Genomic DNA, 25854 nt, shown 5'->3' on the forward strand with positions numbered 1-25854 from the left:
CTTTATTTCTGAGAGTGTATGATACTTGTAATATCATTTTATTTTACACAAGCAGTGAGAAAGTGTCTGGAGTTTTATTGATTACTGAGAATATGTTTAACATTTAAAGTAATAATATTCAGCAATTTTATAAGCAGGTAGCAGGGGCTGCAGTGGAGTCGATTTTTTCAGCCTAAATCCACCATTTTTTTGTGGATCAGTATGTGGCATTGTGGCATTGCTTTGCTTGATGCCCTGTGTGCATCGTGCTTTCTTTTAATCTGAGCATCCTGCTGCTAAAAGTATTTAGCATTATAGCCCTTAGTCCAAAACTAGACTGTTTTGCCTGGCTCTCTGCTTGTTTAAATATAATCAATCACCATCTTTTTTCTGCTTATGTGGATTTGTATGCTCAAGTAGACATGAGCAAATTGCAAATATCTTACTGCCCTTGCCCCCTTATGTTAGTTTAACATTATTCCATGTGAGCCAAAAAAGAGTCCATTACAAGGTAATGAAGGTTTCTGAGCATTTAGTGATTCAAACCTCAGGTGAGCTCAGGCTGTAAGTGTGTATCTGATGTGCAATAGACTGATGGATAAGTGGTTGCTTTGGGCTAAAACCTCTTCCTTCCCTCCACCACTCATCGGCCAGAAATCCATTTCCACAAATATGCAGCTTGAGGGAACAGAACTTGCACTGCTGACTGAGAGCAAATCGGCTTGGTTTGCTTTAACATCACATCATTTTAAGGTCATGCTAGTGCCAGAATCAAAGGTATAGTGTGTTTGGTACATCTGTGGAGTGCGGTTGCTTTATATATTACAAATTTGTGGCCACATATGCGCAATGATGCTTTCTGCCCTGTGGCAAATTGTGCTATGTGCTGCTGTACTTGGATTGTTAGCCTTCAAACGATTCAGGAGACGGTGGACCTAATTGATGACAAGCGTCTGAGAAAGCAGGTGTGTGCTGACAGTAGCATGAAGTCTAGTAGATCCTGTTCTGCTTGCCATCTGCTTCTTTGTGAGGTGATGGAGAGAATAGTATGAAGCATTGGTCATTTGCTGTCTATGTAGCTAAGCCTCTCGGAGTAAGACCTAGCTGTCTCAAAATGAGCAGAAATGTACAATCCCACACTCCAGTTGCCTCATTTTAGTCTATTAAATTTGTAGTCTGCGAGGGCCTTCCGTAGAACATAGGTTTTCAAATTGGGGCCACATAGTGAAAATTGTGTGGGGGGGGTTGTTCACCACTTTTATTATTGTTATTATCATTATGTATTTATTTAATTATTATTTTATTTATTTATTTATTTTTTAAAAAGAGGTAATTTAAGATTATTCATAGTAATTGAAGTAATTTGGTTCATGTTGTTAACATTAATTGAATGTGTTTGATGTAATATTTTTTATAAAATGTTCTCAGTTTGATATTTTATTTTGCCTTTTAAAGACATAATAATCATGATTGTTTGATTCAATTGAGAGCGTAGTTTTTAATAGTAAGAAATAAGTGAATTCTAAAAGAATGGTAAAACTGATTTGGGACAATGTTTACTGTAAAAAGTCATATACTAATTAATTTCCATTAAAATAAAATATTTGTACTCTACTTTTAGATTTACTATTTCATTCATTCATTCATTCATTCATTCATTCATTGAGAATTGTAATACTTTTATTGAGCAAATATGCATTAAATTGATGGTTGACAAAGGAAAAAATACAGTTTTCAATATTAATAATAAGTTTATAAGTTTATAATACTTTCTTGAGAACCATAAAACATATTTCTAAAGGACACTGAAGACTTGAGTAATGGAATGAGTAATGAAAATTCAGCATTGCTATCATAGGAATACATTAAATTTTAAAATATATAAAAAAAGAAGTTATTTTCAGTTCTAATAATACTTTACGATTTATTTAATAAATTAAATACAATTTTGATCAAACTTGGTGAGAATGAGACGTCTTTCAAAAACAGAGATAAAAAAAAATCTTACCATTAACAGTTACGAAGAGCCATTTTATATTCATTGTGTGTCTAATATAAAATTATGTAATTGTGTAACATTTGAACACGTAAGACTTAATTTTGAGCATTGTAATGTAGTAAACATAACATTACTTGAAATTCCGTCAGCATTCAGTTCATTTGTGGCACGATGTGTGCTTGACCTTCTTTGCAACTATTCTAGAGGTTTACAGATCCCCACTGAGCACCAGCATCATTTCAGTGGTAAACCAGTCAGTCACCCCTGTATAGGGCCTTGAAAAACCTCTTTCAACACACATTGAATGTTAAAATATTTATGATTCTACATATTAATGCATGGTCAGATATGTAACACATATTTGCTCTTTCTAAATGGAGTGCTTGACAATTTCAAATGCACCATTTCTTGAGGATGTCATGCAGCTCAAGAGAAGCTTGACCCAAAACGAAATGTGGATGACTGGAGCTGCAATATGAACTGCAGCTCTTAATGGTGCAGAGATGGACCGAGAACATGCAATTACTCTGAGCTGTGCGCAGACTCACTTTTGTAATTGTACAAAGGATTAGTCTTCATCTGAGTCACAGGTCAATAAATAACCGGAGGGTGTGTTAATCCCCATTTGAAACAATGGGATTCTGGTGCAGCTTTTTGAAGCTCTGCTAATGCATTGCCCTGGCATGCCCTGAACTACTATGAGATGCTTTGGAAGTCAAATAACCCTCCTTTTGTAACTGTAAAGAGTTTTTCCTCTCTTTCATGGCCATTATTGTGACTGTGCTAACGGCAAGTGTTTTCTAATAGTTCTCACATGTCTAATGAAGTGTGTGATAATAGTCGATAACCTTTTTATAAATTGGATAATGAAGGACTGTGTGCTGCATTGTTACAAAGGATGAGTCAATTATTCATTATTTTTGGTGCTCTTGAACAAGGAGCACTGCTTGATGCATGGTTTGTCCATTTTTCTCATTCACCGGTTTACCATTTTCTCATTGACTGGTGTGCGGTTGTTAATGCGCACCATTGAGATAATGGCTGACTGCTCCGTGGGGACTCTGGCGCTTTGCGTGTGACTGCAGGTTGTAATGAAAACAAGGCAAAGCCTTGTAAGTAAATATAGGAGCAGCTCTTATCCTAACAGTCATGGTTGACTGTTGACTCATGCATTAGATTCTACTTATGTTTTATCTACATAGTTCACTTTCTAGATGTTTTATTTCCTATTCTACCATTATATTAAGGATGTCATTTAAAGGAATAATTCCTCAAAATTGATATTTACTCACCCTGAGGTCATCCAAGATGTAGATGAGTTTGGATTTGGATCATAATGGATTTGGAGAATCCATCACTTGCTTACCAATGGATCCTCTGCAGTGAATGGGTGCCGTCAGAATAAGAATCCAAACATCTGATAAAAACATCACAATAATCCATAAGTAATCCACACGACTCCAGTCCATCAATTAACATCTCGTCAAGCGAAAAACTGTTTTGTAAGAAACGTTCAAGACATTTTTAACTGCTGTTTCCAGCCAAAACAGTCCTCTATCCATAATAAAGCTTTCTTCAGTGAAATATGCACAGACCAAGCAAATTTGTGGGTGGATTTTGATGTAGGAAGACAACAGCAGATGGACTTATTATTGGAGGATAATTATGGATTGTTCATTACGTTTTTACTTCACAAGTAAAAAGTACACAGTATTTTACATCAAGACATTGATGGACATTGTGGACCATTGGAATGCTTTTATTAGCAGTTTAAACTCTCATCCTGAGCAAATTTTCATTTTCTGGAGTGATCCATTGCTTGATATATTAATACTATTAAATTAGGCAGTTTAGTTAAGTAATGGGGCACTAATAATACAAATTATATGAATAATATTTAGAATACAGTCACAACATTGTCATTGAAAATTACTTAGCAAATTCATTAAGTTATTTTTTATTTCTGCTAGAAAATATGCTGGCAATACCATATGTTGCTATGCAACAAAAATAATGATCTGCTATGGAAGCTGACAGCGATATGGTGAATAGGTGTCACGTCGTATCCGTTTCAGATTTGGATTTTTACACAACTGGAATGTTGTATTAACCAATTAGAAGCCAGTGCTGAAACTATAGGTTTTTGTAATGTTTATTGTAGACGCTAACTTCCTATGCATTATATTATTTACTATTTCGCCTAAATGATGTACAGAATGGTAAAATAACAGGTCAATGTGCAAATGTATTTTTACAGTTTAGGTTTATGGCTTACCCATTACTGTAAGACCTTCTTGACCCTTTTTTTATCTTTTAGGTGGAGGTCAGTGCCCCAACAGCAGCACCTTGCAGGAGGTCCGCAACTGCAATGATCATCCCTGCACTGTATACCACTGGCAGACGGGGCCCTGGGGTCAGTGTATAGAGGACACCTCCGTTCCATCTGCCAACAGCTCGCTCAGTCGCACCGGAGCAGGAGTCACCACTAATGAGGCATTCTGCTCGGTCGGAATGCAGACACGCAAAGTCATTTGTGTCCGGGTCAATGTGGGCCAGGTGCCACCTAAAAAGTACGTGTTTTTAAATGTGTTCCTATAAATTGCATTCATTTGCATGCAATTGCATCAAATGCATGCAATTAAATCCGTTGTTCAATTGATTTCTTTGTCTGTGTTGTTGTTATAAGGAAATATTAGTTAATAGCGCATTTGTTGGGGCAGATATTGAAGCAGGTTATGTTTTCTGTTTATTAAACTCAATCTCGATGTCTGGTGCTTGATCTTTATTGACAGATAGAGACTTTAAGCTGATGAGCTCTCAGCCGAGAGTTTTAAGTATCTGAATCTGGTCTTTCCCCGAAGGCATCTACTGGGAAAATAAATTATCTGTTTATTTATTCAGTTTAATAGTGGCATTATTCTGTCAGTGGCTGTGGAAACGGGGTGTGTAGCTCAGGGACCCCATGCCCGCAATGGAAATGAGTCCCGCTTTCTTCCTGGGGTTATTCATGTGCTGGGCTTTACCCACTGATCTACACATTCATATACACACACGCAGATATACACACGTGAGCCGCATGCTGATCGTTATGGGATTTCATGTGAAAGAAGCAAGGATATTGGAATGATGCAGGGAGAAAGAAGTGTAGTATGTGCAGAGACGTAATGAAGATGAAAATGTGATATTTGAGGGGGAAATCACATTTACATTCTGCTGTTTATGTATATACTACTGTTCAAAAGATGTTTTCTTTGTTTTTGAAAGAACTTCATCTTCAAGGCTGCATTTATTTGTTAAAAATAGTTAAGTATTGTGAAAAATTATAGTTTAAAATAATATATTAAAATGTGAATAGGTTTTAAAATGTCATTTATTCTTGAGATGACAAAGCGGAATTTTTAAAAGCCATTGTCACATTATCCTTCAGAAATCATTGTAATATACTGATTTGCTGCTCAAGAAATATTTCATATTATTAGCAATGTTGTGCTGCTTAATATTTTTTTGATGAAAAAAAAAAATCTTTTGGAAAAATTATAATCGTCTTTAGAGTAAATGTTGATCAATTTAATGCTTCCTTGATTAATAAAAGTATTAATCAATTTAATTATAACAATGTACTGTCTACAAACATTTGAAAGGTGCTATACTGTACATAAATATCTACTGTATGTTAAGACAAAAGTACATGTACACAGTGGAGTCCAACTAATGAAACGCTTATATTTTGAAATTTATAATTTCCAATTATTAAAATTGAAAAAATAATTTAATTAAAATTAATTCATTAAATTTTTATGATTCATTTATAATTTATTTAATAATACTATTTTTCAATGCTAAATATATTATCAGCATAGCAAGTAAAGTTATAAATTAAAAAATGAACATTATTTTTTAGAATGTCTTAGTATTTTGATTGTTTCCCTTTAGCTTCAAGCTTCATAAACTTTGTGTCAAACTTGTCATCTTGTTCTCCAACATGATCCAAAGATGTGCTTCTTCCAAAGAAAATCTGAGCATCTGTTGATGAGTACATCCTGTTTCATTGCTTTTATATGCAGGTGTCCAGAGAGTCTGCGTCCAGAGACTGTAAGGCCTTGTCTTCTGCCCTGCAAGAGAGACTGCATTGTCACTCCATACAGTGATTGGACACCCTGCCCTTCATCCTGCCAGACAGGTACTTTTAACACACACTAATGAAACTTACATATACTGTAAATTTGCGGATGCATCTCTTGAACTAAAGTAAAATAGAAAAATGTTTCTTATATGCTGAAGTTTATTGACATAACGAAATGGGCCACTTTCAGCATTCTATCAGAAGTGTTAAGAAACCAATTCTTTGTTCCCACAATCACACACTATCAAGGAATTGTTGCTCGGCAACTCCGCCTGTAGGAACCAGAAGAAATATTGTAAGAAGCTGCCAATATCTGAACCATTTGTTATATGAAGCAAACAAGCATTACATGTTTCTCTCTCTCTCTCTCTCTCTCTCTCTCTCTCTCTCTCTCTCTCTCTCTGAGCGAATATCACACTCCAGTGTGTTTTTTATAAAATATTGCCTTTTTAAAGACCATCTGCATGACAGTTTCTTCTTCACTGAACACTAAGCAGATCCTCACTTCCCTCGTTAATTTTCTTCTTTTTAGTGTTACATTTAAAGTAAATATTGAATCGGTTGTTTTTATTAACTTTTAAGTTTTTACAAAGAGAACCACTCTCAAAATTTGAACTTTGCAGAAGAACAATGTGAAAACGGTATGAAAAGAACAAATAATCAGATGCACATATTTATAGATGCCTTCACCCAGCGGAGAACGTCTCGGTTACGTATGTAACCCTCGTTACCTGAAGGAGGGAACGGAGACGTCATTAGGATTTTTTACTAGCGAAATTGGGATCTCGCTAGAGAGACCAATCCACTTCGAGTGTAACTAAACGAGCCAATGGACATTGGCATGCGATCATTGCATCCATCTGCCGCTGATCACAGCGTGAGTATAAGAGGCAGCAGGTGCACCGCATTAATTCATGCTTTCCCTGAGGAGCCGAGCCGGTGACCCAGTAGCTCAGCAATGGTACAGCGACTGTGGCGACGGGACGTGACGTCTCCGTTCCCTCCTACAGGGAACGAGGGTTACATACGTAACTGAGACGTTCCCACTCAGTCGCTCACTCTGAGTCACATCGGATGACAGACGAAATTGGGATCCCTACCAAAGCTGCCCCTTCCAGTGCCCTGTGTAGGCCTCCTGATCCTTCCTATAAGGCAGACGATAGGACCGGGCTCTACACAGAGAAGGTCAACTACTGTTGTTCCTTGAGCAACCCAAACAGTAGGACTTGGATAACACTGGGAAGCGTGCCCTTCTGCTTGGAAGAGGTACACTGTGGAGTCACCTCCTCCCAGAGGGGGTTAAGTGACACTTAGACATGTGAAGTAACCCCGTAGGGCCCTATTGCACATGGAAGTCTCTGAGATGGCTTAGGCTGCATCATTAGAGATGGCAGAACGTGTTGTGCCAGGGGAAACACGGCTCTAATAAGCATGCCGTGGAATATATATATGGGATCCCGGCAGGGTCTCTCATATGGGCACTAGCCTCACATCAGATTTCAAGAAATCGTTGGCTGAAAGGCCTGGCGCCGGAACTCAAGGCTCGATTTGTCAAACGAAAATGCCTGCAGGTCCCCCACCCTCTTGATCAAGGCCAACGCAGTAGGATTTTCATAGAGGGAAACTTCAACTCGACTGACTGCAAAGTCTCAAAGGGGGTAATTTGGAGGGCTCTTAACACCAATGCCAAATCCCAAGAGGGTAGGGAGGGAGGCCTAGGAGGATTTAACCTGTGGAGGGGGACAACCTACGCTCCAACCCTTGTTGAAAAAAGGAAAGCAGGGCTCTGATCGAACATCTCCGGGGGTCCTCATGGCGGGCGAATTGCGACATGCGACGGTAGTGTAAACCGCCCTACAGGTTGAAATACGCAACGGTCGCAGTGTTGTCCGTACGGACCAGAACGTCCTTGCCCTGAAGGCGCCCTCTGAGGCAGCTCAAGGCAAGACGTACTGCCAGAAGTTTGAGGCAATTGATATGCCAAAGCAGTTGGGGACCCGTCCATACCCCTGACACTGCGTGCCCGTTGTACGTGGCTCCCCAGCCGGTGGCCGAGGCATCCGTGAATACCACAGCATGCCTGGATACCTGCTCCAGAGGCACTCCTGCCCGAAGGAATGAGGGATCTGACCACGGGCGGAAGGTTTTGCGGCAGGCCGGTGAGTACCGCGTTTCCACGCCCACCTCGAGATTCGGCCGTGGAGCCAGTGCTGAAGCGGTCTCATATGGAGCAGACCGAACGGAACTATGGCCGCAGCTGCAGCCATATGCCCCAGGAGCCTCTGAAAGAGTTTCAGTGGGACCGCCGTCCTGCCTGATAAAAGTCTTGAGGCATTTCAGCACCGACTGAGCACGTTCCTGGGTGAGGCGTGCTGTCTGACCCTCAAACGCGAATCGCAGGAATGGCCTGTTTCGTGGGAAAATCGAGACATGAAATTACGTGTCCTTCCGGTCGATTGCTGCAAACCAATCTAGGGGATGGACGCACCCGAAAATGCGTTCCTGCGTCAACATCTTGAACGGCATCTTGTGAAGTGCACGGTTCAAAACTCGCAGATCCAAGATCGGTCGTAACCCACCGCTTTTTTTGGGCACAATGAAGTAAGGGCTGTAAAACGCCCACGGCGACTAACAGGCTGAGGGGCTGCAGCCGGGGTGGAAGCAGCTGGTTTCCTCCAGTGCATGATGTGCTTGATCGCCTCAGTCTGCTTCTGTGCCGCCGAGAACTGCTGGGCAAAGCTCTCGACAGCGTCGCCGAAGAGGCCGGTCTGTGACATGGGAGCATTCAGGAACTGTACCTTCTCCTGCTCCTTCATGTCAGCGAGACACAGCCAGAGATGGTGCTCCTGGACCACTAGCGTGGACATTGCACGACCCAGAGACTGTGCGGTCATCTTCATCGCTCAAGGGGGCAACGCAGCCGAGTCCTCAACCCCGGAGAGAGAGGGCGCACCCTCCGATGCAGCGATCGACATCTGGTCATCAGAGGGGGCACTGAAGGAAACGTGTGGTGCATCCCGTCCAGCAGAGGGCCCAGCGCGCTCCTTCGGCAGCTCCACCGGCTACGGAGTGCTTGTGGGGTGAGGAGCTCCACTTGGGGAAGCCCTCACCGTGATCCTCAAATCACCTCTGACTCCACTGGATGCAGCGCCACCCCGGGTGCCGGGACGAACGCTGAATCGCGGCAGAGGCAGAGGGACCCCGCCATGTTTGACATAATGGAGTCTATTACACAACTCCGAGATGGTCATGTCCCCACAAGAAAAACATGAACCATCCACGAAAGCTTCCTCAGCGTGCTGAATGCCCAGACAGTGAGGCAGCGTTCGTGACCGTCCTGGGGCACCAGGAAATGACCACACCCAGAAACGCACGGGTGATAAGACATCTTTAAAAAGACGCGATCACTCGCGTTGCTCTTTTAGAGAAATTTGCTCTTTTGGTGCTGAATATAAATATATATCTTATAAATATATTTTGTAGTATTTTATACGTGCATTTATAAAAATATATCAAATATATTTTAAAATGAAATTTATTCCTGCTATGGAAAAGCTGAATTGTCTTCAGTGTCACATGATCCTTCAGAAATCATTCTAATGTGCTGATTTGCTGCTCAAATTTTTGTGGAAACTGTAAAACATATTTGTAGGCATTGATGAGTAGTAAATTCAAAGAACAACATTTATTTTGAATATAAATATTTTGTAACACTGTAAATGTCTTAAATGTTACTTTTGATAAATTGTGGCCTCGTTATAATCATTCCTTTTTCAATTGCAGTCATTAAACCATAAAGCTCATGGTAGTTGGGATGTACTGACATTTTCAGAGATATATAGAGCTAAGGTTGGATAAAAACATGTTAAATGCAACAAAGCCATACAGAGATTAGATTTGTGAGTAGGGATGGTGTTTTTGCAAGATTTTCTATATTTATTCATGACAGGTTCATCTTTTCTGTCCGTCCTCTTGTGTATATCCAGGTGGTGCCGTCAAAAAGAAGCAATCAAGGAAACGCATTATCATTCAGCTTCCAGCTAACGGGGGCCAAGACTGTCCAGAAGTGCTCTTCCAGGAGAAGGAATGTGATGCCTCGTCTGTTTGTCCAGGCTACAGGTGAACATAGTACCTCTGTTTGCAATTATAGTACAGAAATGTTATGAAATTCCTAGACTAAAATTATATAGAAAGAGAGAGGCCGGTTTTAAGTTTTACATACATATATAAATTGTTTTTGCTCTATAGGTGGAAAACCCACAAGTGGCGCAGGTGTCAGCTGGTGCCCTGGACCATTCGTCAGGACAGTCCTGGAGCACAAGAGACCTGTGGACCAGGACTACAGGCTAGAGGTACAGAAAAACCCTCGCCATCAACTTAAAATGAAATGCAACATCTTTCAATGTCAACAAAACTTTGTAGTTGATTGTTGCAATGCTTCACACTGCAGCTGGAGAGACTGCTAAATCTGTGGTAAATGCATGAGATTGGTAGTAATTTGATCTGTGACTGAGTGTTACCATCAAAGGGCTGTGTAAACACTTCTTTCAGAGATTCGGGAAGCTGTCTGAAGCAGTCACAAGCGATATCCTTTGCTCTGACTCCTACCAGTAAACCCTTTCAGGGTTCAAATTCAGGCCATTAGTGTGGTGTGATTGAAAAATGTATCTGAAAATGAAAGATGAGAGTCTTGTGTTATATATGCCTGGAGACAGTAATTTTTGATAGTATATCACTGACAGAGATGCATTTACCGCATATGGAAGGTTCCACTGACATAAAAGCAATTTTATGTGGGAACCTTTAACTTGGGTTAAAATTTTAGACTATATTAAATAAGAAATGCGGTATCTTGCTTCTAAAAATGGATGGTGTGAGCAGTGAAAGAAAAAGTACTGTCTGCAGGTTCTTAAAATCACATATAGTAATTCAAAAAGCTTCTTTATATATCAACTTCTCAGTATTGCTCACATTAACAAGCATTACCCGTAATAGTATCCCTTAATACACTGGCATGTCTGAAAAAGAAATCCAATACAATAGCTTTCACCCTCATTCAATGATATAAATCTGGATGCGTCCGGCTACTTGAGTCAATAGGCATTTAACCACTCGCTCGTGTAATCCATCACAAGATGCTTATCTTTATTCAATGTGTGTGGCTTTATAGGTGAGAATGGACTGATATTTATCAGTATTAACTCAGAGGAGTGTTCTCCCTTTTTAGATTTGTTTCTTTTTCTACAATTGGTTTATGACCTCTTTCTTCTTTTCTCCCTCAGCCGTATCGTGTAAAAAGTTGGATGGTGGACCTGCAGACGTTGCGGCCTGTCTTAAGTTAGCGGGGCCTATGCCTCAACTCACTCAGTCCTGCCAGCTTCCATGCCAGGATGACTGCCAGCTGACCACCTGGTCCAAATTCTCATCCTGTGCTGCTGATTGCGTGGGTGTCCGAACTAGGAAAAGGACTCTTGTTGGTAAGTACTGGATCAGCAAGTCTAATTCTTAAGACTTCTTGATGCCAAGTCAACAAAAAGGCTCTTCTCACCTACGTCTTTGATGCTTTACATTTGCTTTATGATTCCCTCAGATGCATCATTATCATTTACATCATTATAAATATATTATATACTTATGAATATATTTTGTAGTATTTTATATGTGCATTTATAATAATTTATAAAATATATTTTAAAATGAAATTTATTCCTGCTATGGAAAATCTGAATTGTCTTCAGTGTCACATGATCCTTCAGAAATCATTCTAATGTGCTGATTTGCTGCTCAAATTTTTGTGGAAACTGTAAAACATATTTGTAGGCATTGAGTAGTAAATTCAAAGAACAGCATTTATTTGAAATAGAAATCTCTTGTGACACTGTAAATGTCTTAAATGTCACTTTTGATAAATTGAATGCATCCTTGCTGAACAAAAATATAAAAAATAAATCTTGCTTACCCCAAACTTTGAACAAAAGTGTATATATTATAAAGTTAACATGTTTCTGAAATTGGCTTTTGTATTGTTGTTGTACTAAACCCAAAGCAAATTCTTAAAATATTATCACGAAAAATATGTGTGTATGTATGTATGTGTTGATTTATTTATTTATTTGTTTGTTTGTAATATAAAAGGGAGAAAAATGAAAGCATAGAAGAGACGCTTCTGTCAGAACTACATGCAGATTTAGTGCTGTGATTCCAATAAAATAATCGTGAATTTTTAAAATTTTGATTAATTTTCTCAGTAGATTTGTTATATGCATGTACAAAGGAAGACCCTCTGTGCAAAATGTTATTTTTTTGTTAGATGCATACCTGTACCTCAGCTGAGCCAGAAATGTGGTTTAACCTTTAGTATAATGTGCCATGAGAAGCTTAGTTGGTTATTTAGAGGTTAACAAAATGCAATTGGATAAATCTACTTACTCATGATTATCAGATCAGTGTATTTTGACCACAGGAGTTAGATACTATTACAGGATCATTCTGTTAGCGGTACATTCTGTATTGTATTATTACAAAATATTTATTTTCCTGAACGTGAAAGCATATTGAAATGGATAACATGATGTTATAACTTTTGATCTAATATCTCTAACTGCTGTATGTTTGTGATTTTTCTGGCACAGGTAAAAGCAAAAAGAGAGAGCAATGTAAAAACACACAGATGTATCCTCTGAGCGAAACCCAGTACTGCCCCTGCAACAAGTACAATGCCCAGCCCGTGGGGAACTGGTCCGACTGCATCCTGCCCGAGGGTGGGCGCGTAGAGGGCCTTTTGGGTATGAAAGTGCAAGGTGATATCAAGGAGTGTGGCCAGGGTTACCGGTTTCAAGCCATGGTGTGCTATGACCAGGACAACCGCCTCGTGGAGACGTCACGCTGCAACAGTCACGGTGGGTGAAAAAAGTTGAGGTGTATCAATCCTGTGCCTCTAGTGTCATTGTAAAAATAATGATTAATTTACTTTACTATCTGCCACTGGTCACACAAACAGATTGATTGGGCCAGTGTTATACTTTGTCGAGAAGAGTGTTAATGTTTGCACAGATTTTTATTTTATTTTATTTTATTATTTATTCATTTAATTTGACAAAAAGATCTTGTAAATTTAGGCAATCATTTCTTATGTTCATTCATTTTGCTCAACTTCTTTTTGCACAAAATAATAATACAACAACAATAGTACTTTTTTTTTTTTTATTCTAAAAATTGTGCAAAATAATAATATAATATCTCTTAAAAATAAATAATCTATTTTTACAAAAATAACAATATATGAATGCAAAATTAAATCAACTATTCAATTTGTACTAATCTGGATAGTATAAAATATTTTTCATAAAGAAAGATTGTATGTATTTAAAACAATTAGCTTAAACTGAAATGCAGTCAGTTTATGGAGGATTTTTCGAAATATGCACCATGAAAAAATATTCTCTAACTGAGTATTTTTGTCTTTTTTATCTCTTTTTCAAGTAAAAATATCTAAACGTTCTTAATTCACACTATTCTTAAATGTACTATATATCTATTATGTTAATTTAATATGTTTGTTTGCTTGTTTGTTCCTTCCCAAGTAAAGAAAGCAAAGAGCTTGTCTTAATAGAAAATAAGATCTCCAGTGTTCGTAATCTAATTCCGCTTCACAACTCTCGCCGAGATTAGACTGTGGCTGCAGCGTTAGATGAAAGCATGTGGAATCTCGTGGCCAATGCAGGAGCTCTGTGATGTTAAGGCCTCTCTCTTTATGAGTCACAATCCTCTAGTATGGATTGTACGCTCTCAGCTGGAGGCCAGCGACTGGCTCAAAGACTCGGCATCCCTAGAGTGAAGATGTGCTGACGGAGGCAGGGTATTTCTCTCTCTCTCTCTGCCTCCTCTCGTTCTCTTCCTGCTTCCTCTGAGACATCCCTCACTCCAATCAGACCCCATACCCCTCATGATTTGAAACGTAGTTGCCATTTTGTGAGGCTGTCAGACTGACATGTTGCCCAAGGCAATTTGTAAGGGGGGTTGAGCATGTTTAATCCAACTATGAGAAGTTTCTGTGATAGGGATTTTGGTTCAAAAGTATCTACAGATATCCTGACTTTCTTTTGTTTTGTTTTGGGAGTGTATATTCATGACTGTATAAGAATTATCCAGTTTAGCAGGCTAACAATAGTAAGGTGTTTAATAAAATATGAACAATATTTTGTTAATAATTTAACTTTATTAATTTAGTGCTAATATAATTTTGTTAAGATCATTTAATTTAAATTAGATTTAAAAAAATTTTTTCTTAATTTGAATTTTAAAATGACATTTTCTTAAATTTAGAATTACAAAATATCTAGAATTAAGATTTTTTTCCACCACCAGAGCAATTAATGTGGAAGGCCATGTCTGACACAGAATGAAAAATAAGAATAATTTTAACTTTTTATCTAACAATTCCAACATTATCACTATTATTGGTCTTCACAATTTGGAGTTTCTCAGAATTGAACTGTAATTCATAATATCATTTTGACTTTTTGACTTTATTTCTCGCAATTGTGTTCATATTTTACAATTTAGAGTTGACATCTCAATTTTTCTTGAAAATCTGAGTTAGCAATTTGCTGTTTTGACTTTTTAGATAACACACAATTTTGACTTTTATTCTCAAAATTCTGAGCTACAGTATAACCTGAGAATTGTCAAAAATAAAGCCATAATTGGGAGATACAAAACTGCAATTACCTTTTTCTTTTCATGGCATAATTCAAGCTTTGAGTTTCATTGATTTCTAAAGCTAATTTTTGTGATGTCTATTAAACTGTATACCACAATAATACAGTATATTTATGTAATCTTAGAACTCTTTTGAGCAAATAGTAAATTAATTAATAATTATAATATAATAATATACAGTGATGCCCAAAATTATTACAACACTTGGCGTATTCAAGAGGTTTCAGTTGTTTTTGTTGAATTGGCCATTACAATACCCATAAAATGATGGACTGGCCCCCTCAAAGTCCAGACCTCAACCCCATGGACAGATCTTAGAAGTGGATAAAAACAGTACAACTCACTTCATCTGATATGTGTTGTGCTCAGAGCAACCATCTGCATGTTTCATGAACATTATGAAATTAAATCATGTTTTGCAGGCAAAAAAGGTCAATATGTTCAGATCTGTCAGGTGTTCTAATCATTTTGGCCACTACCGTATATATGTTGTTTAAATTGTTACTTTCCTATTGGTGATCATTTGGAATCCATCTATTCATGTACCAGTTAGTCCTTTTTGTTTTTGCTTTTTCAACAGCAACCTTCCATCATCATGTTTGCTCAGCTTTTGAAACATAATATATAATAGAAACACTACGTTTCATTCATCTCTTTCTTATCTCTTGTAGGTTACATAGAGGAAGCGTGTATTATCCCATGTCCATCTGACTGTAAGCTCAGCGAATGGTCAAACTGGTCCCGTTGCAGTAAGTCCTGTGGCAGTGGAGTCAAAGTACGGTCCAAGTGGCTTCGAGAGAAACCTTATAACGGTGGCAGGCCCTGCCCCAAACTGGACCATGTCAATCAGGTATGCAGGGAGCCTGTTATATTTTTTAATGAATATGTGCTTGTCTTGTTTTAATGATTAATTACTGGGGTGCTGTACATTTTTAATCAAAGGACTAAGCGGAATAACATGTTTCTTTAATGCACAGCAATAGGGTTTACTAATATGATCATATAATCATGGAATATTGTTTGTGCATCATAGCTTTAGATCATTAAAGATTGCTAGTCTAAAATTATGTGAATATACACAGCTTCAAACGATCTGCTGAGGTTTTGGAATTGACTAATAAATGGCATTAACAACTTCTCTGTTTTCTGCATTTCTCCCTTTCATCCTTCTCTCTTTCTTGTCATGGCGGAAATCCTGCAACAGGCTCAGGTAAAAATCTCAAGTTTTAAATGATTGATGATGGTGCATATGTAATTAACCAATTATTTTTGAATGATAATTTTTTTTATGCTAATTATTCATTTTTTGATCAATTATTAATTCAAGTTCTTGATGAATATACTGTATGACTTTAAGGTCCAAGGACATAGGAATGATCAGGACACATTATAAACCTGTTTGGCTTGGCTCATAAATATTATGTAGGTGAAATAATTGAAAGGAAAATGACCATTACCACTGAATGCAACTTTTTTTTTATCTTAATTTTGAAAATAATAATGACTTATTTTCTCGAAATAACGAGAAACTTTCTAGTAATAAGGACTTAATCCTAAAAAAAAAAAAAAAAAAAAAAGACTTACTCCAAGCATGCGCAATGCATGAGTGGCGGCACGCTAGCAACATCTGCTGGTCAAAGCCATGCAGGAACACCACGAACATCGCTTGTTCTGTAATCTAAAATAATGATTTCACATAAATTATCTGCATGTAGTCTTGTGTTACTCTGCCAGACAATGAAGTTCATGGCTTCAGATATAGAGGAATATATTCCAACAAAAATCACACGCATTTTATGAAGAAATGAAAGCCATTACACATATAAACTTAACGAATAGATGTTCATTTCGATGATTTGTTAGTTTTTATTAGCGGTCACTTTCATGCATCTCATGCATAAACCCACAATAGCCCAATCTCCTCTCGCTAGCACAAAGCATCATTGTTCGTTACCACGGCAACCGCTTGGTCTTCAGCATCCCACACCGCTTCTTGCAGGACACGTGAACGTGAAAAATGCTTAATGTGGCTTAAAGTACAATAACTAATTCAGGATACAGTATTATTGATCATGCATACAGTCAAGCATAAGAACCCAGAATTTGAACACAACACCCAAAGTTGCATGTTAAGCGTTTTCCTATAGAAAACCGTTATAGAAAATGCTGCATAAGAGTTGCTGTTTTGCGTTGCATTCATATTTTGGGTCCATCTGAATGCCTGTATATACAGTATGCATGATCATTAAGTTATGTACTGAATTTGGTTCGTCTTTGTACTTCAAGCCACGTTAAGCATTTTTCACGTTAAGCGTTTGTCCTGCAAGAAGCGGTGTGGGATGCTGAAGACCAAGCGGTTGCCGTGGTAACGAACAATGATGCTTTGTGCTTTTGAAATGAGATGGCTTACTGTATGAAGCATGCGATGCATGAAAGGGACAGCTAATAAAACTAATAGATCAATGAAATAGACATCTATAAATTAAGTTTATATGCATAATGGATTTCATTTCTTCATAAAATGCCTGCATTTCTTAACTGAAATATTGGTCTGGAATGTTTGAAGCCGTAACTATCTGGCAGAGTAACTTGCTGGTACGTGCTACAAATTAACAAGACTACATCCAGATAATTGATCTGAAATCGTTATTTAAAGATAGATTATACAGCTTTAGATTACAGAACAAGCGATGTTCGCGGTGTTCCTGCATGGCTTTGACCAGCAGATGTCGCTAGCGTGCCGCCACTCATGCATTGCGCATGCGCAGAATAAGTCTTTTTTTTATAGGAGTAAGTCATTATTACGAGAAAGTTTCTCATCATTACGAGAAAATAAGTCATTATTATGAGAAACTAAGTCATCATTATGAGAAAGTTTCTCGTTATTTCGAGAAAATAAGTAATTATTATGAGAAACTAAGTCATTATTACGAGAAACTAAGTCATTATTATGAGAAAATAAGTCTTTATTATTCAAGATTCAAGAGTTTTATTTGTCACATACACAATTATACAGAGTATAACCAGCAGTGAAATGTAGGTCAGGTCCGCTCCAAGGACAGTGCAATTATATAGAATACAAATATTAAGAAGAAGTACAAACATAAAATAAAATAAAAGATAAGATAAAATAAGATAAGATAAGATAAAAAATATGGTCACACTTTATATTAGGTGGCCTTAACTACTATGTACTTAAAAAAAAAATAAGTACAATGTATTGTGCTCATATTGTATTGCAACACACTATTGCTGCTATTGAGGTGGGATACGGGTAAGGTTAGGGACAGGTTTGGTGGTATGGGTAGGTTTAAGGGTGGGTTAAGGTGTAAGGGATGGGTTAAAAGTGTAATTATAAATGTAATTACAGAAATTAGTTACAGATGTAACTACATATAGGCATTTTTAAAAATATAAGTACAATGTAAGAACATGTATGTACACAATAAGTGCATCGTACCAAATTATTAATTTATATGTAAGTACATAGTAGTTAAGGCCACCTAATATAAAGTGGGACCAAAAATATAAATATAAATGTGCAGGTCAGTATGTTGTTGACAAATAGTAATGAGAGGAATGTGCAAAAAATAATGTGCAAAAAGTTGTACAGGGTATTTGAATAGCAGCAATATGAGGTAGAGAAAAATTATGAAGCTTATTGATATATGATATTTACATGGAGAAAAATTATGAATAACTTATTGGTATGGTGATATTACTGATCCTGAGAGGAGAGTAGGGCTGCTGCTGTCTCTTCCTAAAGTCCATGATCAGCTCTTTAGTTTTCCCCACATTCAGAGAGAGACAGTTGTCCTGGCACCATGATGTGAGTCTCTCTACCTCATCCAAGTATGCGGTCTCATCGTTGTTGGAGATGAGGCCCAGAACCACAGTGTCATCAGCGAATTTTATAATAGATGTGGAGCTGTGAGAGGACACGCAGTCATGCGTGTAGAGAGAGTAGAGCAGGGGACTCAGGACACAGCCCTGTGGGGCTCCTATGTTCAGAGTGATGGAGTTTAAGGTGACCTGGCCAACTTTCACCACTTGAGGTCTGCCGGTGAGGAAGTCTTTAATCCAGTCACAGAGTGAGGAGTTTAGGCCGAGGTCTGTGAGTTTAGATGCCAGCTTGATGGGGACTATAGTGTTGAAAGCTGAGCTATAGTCAATGAATAGCAGCCTTACATAATTCCCATTGTTGCTGTCCAAGTGTGTGAGGGAAGAGTGGAGAACGTGAGAAATGGCATCGTCCGTGGATCTATTTGGGCGATAGGCAAATTGAAGAGGGTCCAAAGTATCAGGGATGGAGGAGCAGATGTGGCTCTTTATAAGTCTCTCAAAAACCTTCATGACTATAGATGTGAGGGCAACTGGGCGAAAGTCATTCAGGCAAGAGGGTTTATTGTTCTTATAAGAAAGTTTCTCAATATAACGAGATACTAAGTCATAATTATGAGAAAGTATCTCATTATTATGACTTACAGAATTACATTTTTTCTTAAGGTCGCGGGAACGGGCTTCCATAAAATTATTTTGGTGCAACATTTATTATTATCCTCAAAGGTGCTTAATATTTCTGTTGAAACAGTGATTAGTAAATGTTGTAAATTATTGTTAGTTCAGTTTTAGTTCATGATAACTAAAGAGCAAACAAATGTAACTGAACAAAAAAAAACTTACCGTAAAATGTTAATACTAAAGCATTTAAAATATGATTATTCTCCAAAAAGTTGGTGACCAAGCTGAAACCTGTGTGGTGTTTCTCAGGTGTATGAAGTGGTACCATGTCTGAGTGACTGCAGTCAGTATGTCTGGGTGGCTGAGCCGTGGAGCGTCTGGAAGGTCAGTAATGTTGATCTGAAGGAGAACTGTGGGGAAGGTGTACAGACGAGGAAAGTTAGGTATGACTGTCTCAAACAACAACATTATTACTACTTAACACAGCTTTTTAGAAAGTGCATGATAACATATATATATATATATATATATATATATATATATATTTATTTTATTTTATTTTTTTTTCATGAAGGTGCATGCAAAACACTGTTGATGGACCTTCAGACCCTGTAGAAGACTATCTCTGTGATCCAGAGGAGATGCCGCTTGGAGCCAGAGAGAGCAAGTTGCCCTGTCCTGGGGACTGTGTTTTAACTGACTGGGGCCCTTGGAGTCGATGCCCATTGGTGAGAGGAAACATTGATCAGGAACATATCTAATGTTCAACAGAGCACACAATTTTATTTTTCCCCTACAGTTTTGTGATGTATAATCTGCTCTACCATAACTGCATGGTGTTTCTGACGCAACATATTTCGTGCAAATGTCCCCTGAAGGCTGGTACCTCTTCCTCCTATTTTTTCATCTCCTGTAGAGGAGGATTTGAGACGCATATTCTTCAGAGCTGCTCAACACCAATCTAACATTTTTGGTCAGCCGTGCACCAGCGGTCAGTAAATACAAAGCTAAATAAGAAAACCAAGGATGCTTTTGTGTATGGCGGGGGTTGGCCGCTCGTAGCGGGCTGCGAGTTCACACATGAAATTGTTTGCTATGGCATAAGTGTGTATAGGCATTATTGAGGAATCTCTCATGGGGAGGGTTACTCACGTCTGTCTCAGTGTGATTCCCAGGCATGCTGCCACCAAACTGCAAGGGTAGCTAATTGCCATGGATACTGAGAGTATCCCTGCGGTGAAAATGCGGGAAAGCTTAAAACATCTTACACATGACATCAGAGAGGAATTTATTTCCCTCAGAAAGAGCTGCCAACGTCTGAACTAACAAGGAAAATGTGAAAGCGAAATTAATCCGCTGTGCATATGCTGAATATTTCAAGATGTCCTCTCTTGTCCATTTGATTGTTCTTTTGTTGTTCATTGATCGTCGTTTGTTCATTGAAAGCTTTGCTTTTTTTGAAGCCATGCAATGTGAATAGTACAAGACAAAGGAGCGCCAGCCCTATACGTCAGCCTGGGGAAGAGAAACAGTGTCCTTCAACTACAGAGAAAGAAACGTGCACCCTGAACACCAACTGCTTCCATTATTCCTATAATATTACAGGTAAATATTGACTGAATCTTAACTAGAACATGCTGGCTGCCAGATACATGCGAAGACTAAGAAATCACTGAGATTTGATTTGACAAATTTGGCTATTCATCTGTCATCTGGCCTCTCAACCTTCGTTTCCATTCATGTTCATTTTAATAGTTTAAGAGTTCGTTTGGAAGCTCTTGACTTTTGCTAATACTGATTATCAACAAATTTCAACTTGATAACAGCATTATTTTAGCTCAAACAATAGATTTTGTATGGTGGTTGAATCCTAGGGAATGAAAAATGAAAAAACTGTACAGTATATCCTGAATTCAATGCATTCAATTCAATTCGTATAAATTTAAATGTAATGCTTCTGACATAAAAATCATTAATTCATTAGAATAAAATATAAACAAAATGTACAACTATAAATAAAACATTTTAGATTACTGTTTCACACATGGATCAAATGTAATGTGAAATAGCATTTTAGTATTAAGTGTTATTTTAGTATTATATTTTTAATAATAATTTATTATTATTATTAATTATTCAGTCAATTTTATTTATTTTTTACTTTTCAAAAATCCATATTTCTATTTAGCTTTATATCACTTTTAGTTAGTAGTTTTAGTCATTTTAGTAAATGAAGTTGCCAAAGCAAAATTTCAAATTTTAATTTGTTCTTTTTTTAGTTTTTTTTTTTTTTGAATTTTCACATGATAAAAGGAAAAAGGTTTATTTGAAATAACTGGTCAGAAGAATATTAGAATATTTTTTTAATATTTATTTTATAATTCCCATCCAGACTGGAGCACATGTCAGCTGAGTGAACGAGCCGTATGCGGGGTTGGATTCAAGACACGCATGCTTGACTGTGTTCGCAGTGATGGCAAGTCTGTGGACCTCAAGTTTTGCGAGGAGGTACTTTTCTGTTCAGAAGACAAGTTTACAATTGATGCTTCTGTTGTAAATCCACAAACAAAATTGATTTTGTTTCTTTTAGCTTGGTCTCGAGAAAAAATGGCAGATGAACGCTTCCTGTGTGGTCGAGTGCCCTGTCAACTGCCAGCTGTCTGATTGGTCGTCCTGGTCTGAATGCTCTCACACCTGCGGTCTGGCAGGTAAGCCAACACTTTGTATTGAAAACCTTGATTTGAAATTGGATTGTTGCCAGAGTGCACTACAAATTCACAGTTTTTGTGACATTATTAAATTTTCATGGCTTGGTTAATTCACACTCTCAGCAGTCAGTCAGTCTGTTTCAGACAAAATCAAAAGCCTCAGGAGGGTCTTTGGGTCTTGTGGTCCAGAACGTTGGTCTTTGATGTTAGCTAACATGACTGGTTCCTCAAATGGCAAGTTTTAGGGAATTATACTGAGCTCTCTGCTGTCTTAGAATTAACAAAGAGTTGGCTAAAACCACAAAAAATTATGGTCTGAGAACAATTGTGTTATCGCCCAGAAGCAGCATTTGAGAGGAGGATAATGATGTCCTTGAGTATAATTCCATCTGCTCTGACGATTGATTAGGGGCCTATTATGTTTGTGTGCTTGGGGCCTAAGAGACCACTCCCCTACACAAGGTCTTTGCGAGCCAATGGCCAGCGACTGCTAGAGCAAACCCTGCCGCTATATGAAACTTGTGCTGGTTTAGTTCATCGTGGCATCTTTAATCTGTCCCCAGGCGGCAGGATTCCCACAAAGATACAGAATCATCAGATTTCATACTGAAATTTACATTTTTGGGATTAATTGGCAATTATTTGTTCAAAAAACAAATTATTCTTATTATTTATTGTTCTTAGTAATGTACTTTTTATACTCATAGTGAATTCTTACCATTTTTAAAAGCCATTTTAAATAAAATTGACTCTAAAAATGAACACATGGTCTTGTTGGCAACATAAAAAGAGATAATATGAGGGTCTTATCTATGATATCATATATTTTGTATGTGTTTTTCTCCCTTCATTTTTCTGCACATTACTTGGAGCTCATTTTATTTATTTGTCCATATAATTATTCACACAAAGTGACTTTTATTTGGTAGAAATCTATTAATAGTTAGTAAGGTAATTGTTAAATTTAGATATTGGGTTGGAATAGGGATGTAGAATATGGTCGTGCAGAATATGTGCTTAAAACCCGGTACACACCAAGCCGAGGAACTAGTGGTGACGAAAGCAGACTGCGGGGTTGGCTGACGTCGGCAGCGTCTTGGTCCAAAGTTGCCCTGACACACCAAGCCGACGCTCTACACCCTACGGCCAAGTAGGGTTTTTTTCTTGCGCACTGGTTAGGCAGCTGAACAGCCAATCAGAATGATCAGATGGCCTGACTGACCGACGAGCTCCGACGCCGATTCAACATGACGACGGCGCAGAACACACTGAGAAAACTTCGTCGGGCGACAAACAAAAACTGCCTGACGGCCGCCCGTCGGCTTGGTGTGTGCCGGGCTTTAAAAGCACTAATAAACAGCCAATATGTTAATAATAGGCATGCTGATAAGCAACTAGTTAATAGTGAGAAGTTAATAGTTTTTTTTTTTGCACCAGAATGTATTCAAATTAAAATTTTAATATTAAATTTTAATATAGAAATTAATTAGTGTGTCAGGCATATTCCTCATAATATTGTCTATATATACAAATTGCTATATAATAATGAGTGTATATAATAAATAAACGATTAGTGTTGGAATTTATTAGTGCTAGTCATTGACCCAGTTAGCACCCATGAACATCATGAAATCAGGCATGAATTTATTTATTTTTGTCAACAAAGGGAAATTGAATTGTCACGCATGACAGTATGTAACAGTAATGCAAATTAAGACCCAGTTGTGAGTGGAGCCATGAGCTAAACGTCCTGCATTGGCTATCCTGTGGCACACTGTTTATGCTGTTTGCCCTAAACCTGGTGCCTTGGCCACCAGTAGACAGAAAGAGATGAAAAGAAAGAGCGAGAGAGAGAACTGAGAGAATGAGCAATCCCTACAGCTAAAAACTCTCACAAAGGCACACAAGCACTTGTGTATGTACAGTTTTCCCAACTGAACCCAGCATATAAAAAGAGGATGCAAGGCACTGGGAGTTGATTTAGTTTGTGGCTGCTGGAAAGCATGGAGCTTCACAGAGGATTCTCCGCAGGGATGTTCCATCACGGCAGACTGCGGCGAAGATGAATTGCATCTGGTACAACTAGCTTCAGGGCAACGTGTCAGCCGAGGACTGGGCTATGATCATGTTTAACACTACGAAGTGCCTAGCCGTACCCTTCGAGGTTGTGTACATCCAGCCTTGTTCATGATAAAACTATAACTGAAAAGAAGTTAGCAACAGACCACAGTCCAAAATCGCTTCTGCTAGGCTTGATGACTTTTCGCACCACTTTTGCTGGAGTATTTCAGTGCTAAAACCTGTATTGTATTCACAAACCACCTGACATCCAGTTTAACCAACACTAAATGTGCTCAAATAGCACTGAATAGTTACTTCTTAAGCACCAAATCAGCATATTAGAATGATTCCTGAAAGATCATGTGACACTGAAGACTGGAGTAAAGGCCGCTGAGAATTCAGCTTTGCCATCACAGGAATAAATGACATCTTCTAATATATAAAAACAACAAACTACTTTTTAAAACTGTAAAAATATTTTACAATTTTACAGTTTTTACTGTATTTTTGATCAAATAAATGCAGCCTTCTTACTGACTTACTGATCTTACTGACCCCAAACCCAACCACGAAGAAAGCTGAATATGGGGTCATACAGCGAAAGAAACCCACTTTAGATCTTAATATTAGCTAACACTACTTAAGAAATCAGTGGTCATTATTTTTAGGTTTAGCAGTGGTATTTTACTGATAGGTTTTTAGAAGGAAAATACATAAATACCTTTAAGTACTTGCTCTATTGTAATTTTAGTAACACATATTTTGTAGTTTTATGAAGATTTTATTTAGTTCTTTGTGTTGCCACATGCCATGCAAAATAATCGTTCTTGTGAGAGAAGGGTGTGGAGTTTTATTGCAAGCTTCCCCTGGGCACCACTCTTAAACAGCAGGATGCATTCTGCCTGAAAGAGCCTACACTCCATTTCTCTCCATCCCTCTCCTCAGCTCTGCAGAATCGATTTAAGAAAATCAAGAGGGGGAGAGATGAATATTCAGAGTGGTTTCAGGGCCTGAAATTAGGCTTGAAAGATGCCTGGCAGATTAAGTTATTCACAGATGTGTAGAAAATTACTACACAGGAAGAAAGACTTCGAGGTCACATATCGTTTTTGGCTTTCCATTGGAGGGGGATTGAGTTACCTGAGATTAGTGTGTGTGTAACATGAGATGATTCACTTACTGTAAAAACCTTTATTTCATTCGAGGAGTCACTTTGTTTGATGTGAAAGCATCATCTTTAGCAAGCGTGAGGAAAACTAGGGAGATATGTTTCCAGTATGTGAGTGAATTTCAAATAACATTTGTCATGTCTTATAGAAAATGTTATTTTGCGACCACAACGTACCTCAAATACTAAGGGTTTTAAAATTGTAACAATATTACAATGCAGCTTGGTGAAAAATATGTTCTTTCAATGGTTTCTTTTTAGGGAAGCTCTGGAGAAGGAGAACTGTGATCCAGGCCTCTCAGGGAGATGGACGGCCGTGTTCCTCACAGCTGGAACAGTGGAAGCCCTGTCCTGTTAAACCCTGCTACAGCTGGATGTACAGTGCCTGGTCTCCATGCAAATCTGAGGTGAGTTTGCTGATCAATCACTCAGATTTCTTTGTTCATTTTGGACAATAAGCTGAATTATATATTTTAAGATGCACTTCATGGATGCAGTTTTTTTATCCTAAATATCTGACCTTCATTGCTGACAAGGAACAATGGACTTGTGAAATGTTGCTGAAATTTCACTAAATGGGATGACACCTTAATGCATAAAAAAGTAACCTGATTGCATAAAATCTATGTAATGC

The 25854-nt window shown here is 38.0% G+C and overlaps 1 protein-coding gene across 1 annotated transcript in view; it reads left to right on the forward strand.

Annotated features, from left to right (window-relative positions):
• thsd7aa (thrombospondin, type I, domain containing 7Aa) overlaps window positions 1–25854 on the forward strand; it is a 112793-nt gene that overhangs the window by 72647 nt on the left and 14292 nt on the right. The window contains exons 8-20 of the mRNA XM_079441868.1: window positions 4296–4548; window positions 6043–6158; window positions 10088–10220; window positions 10350–10453; window positions 11384–11578; window positions 12734–13000; window positions 15494–15672; window positions 19593–19726; window positions 19858–20011; window positions 20747–20888; window positions 21676–21791; window positions 21874–21991; window positions 25482–25627. Of these exons, the coding sequence (XP_079297994.1) occupies window positions 4296–4548; window positions 6043–6158; window positions 10088–10220; window positions 10350–10453; window positions 11384–11578; window positions 12734–13000; window positions 15494–15672; window positions 19593–19726; window positions 19858–20011; window positions 20747–20888; window positions 21676–21791; window positions 21874–21991; window positions 25482–25627 (2057 nt within the window). The remainder of the gene's footprint in view (window positions 1–4295; window positions 4549–6042; window positions 6159–10087; window positions 10221–10349; window positions 10454–11383; window positions 11579–12733; window positions 13001–15493; window positions 15673–19592; window positions 19727–19857; window positions 20012–20746; window positions 20889–21675; window positions 21792–21873; window positions 21992–25481; window positions 25628–25854) is intronic.

The sequence above is a fragment of the Barbus barbus genome (genome assembly GCF_936440315.1).
Source record: "Barbus barbus genome assembly, chromosome: 19".
Lineage (NCBI taxonomy): Eukaryota > Metazoa > Chordata > Actinopteri > Cypriniformes > Cyprinidae > Barbus > Barbus barbus.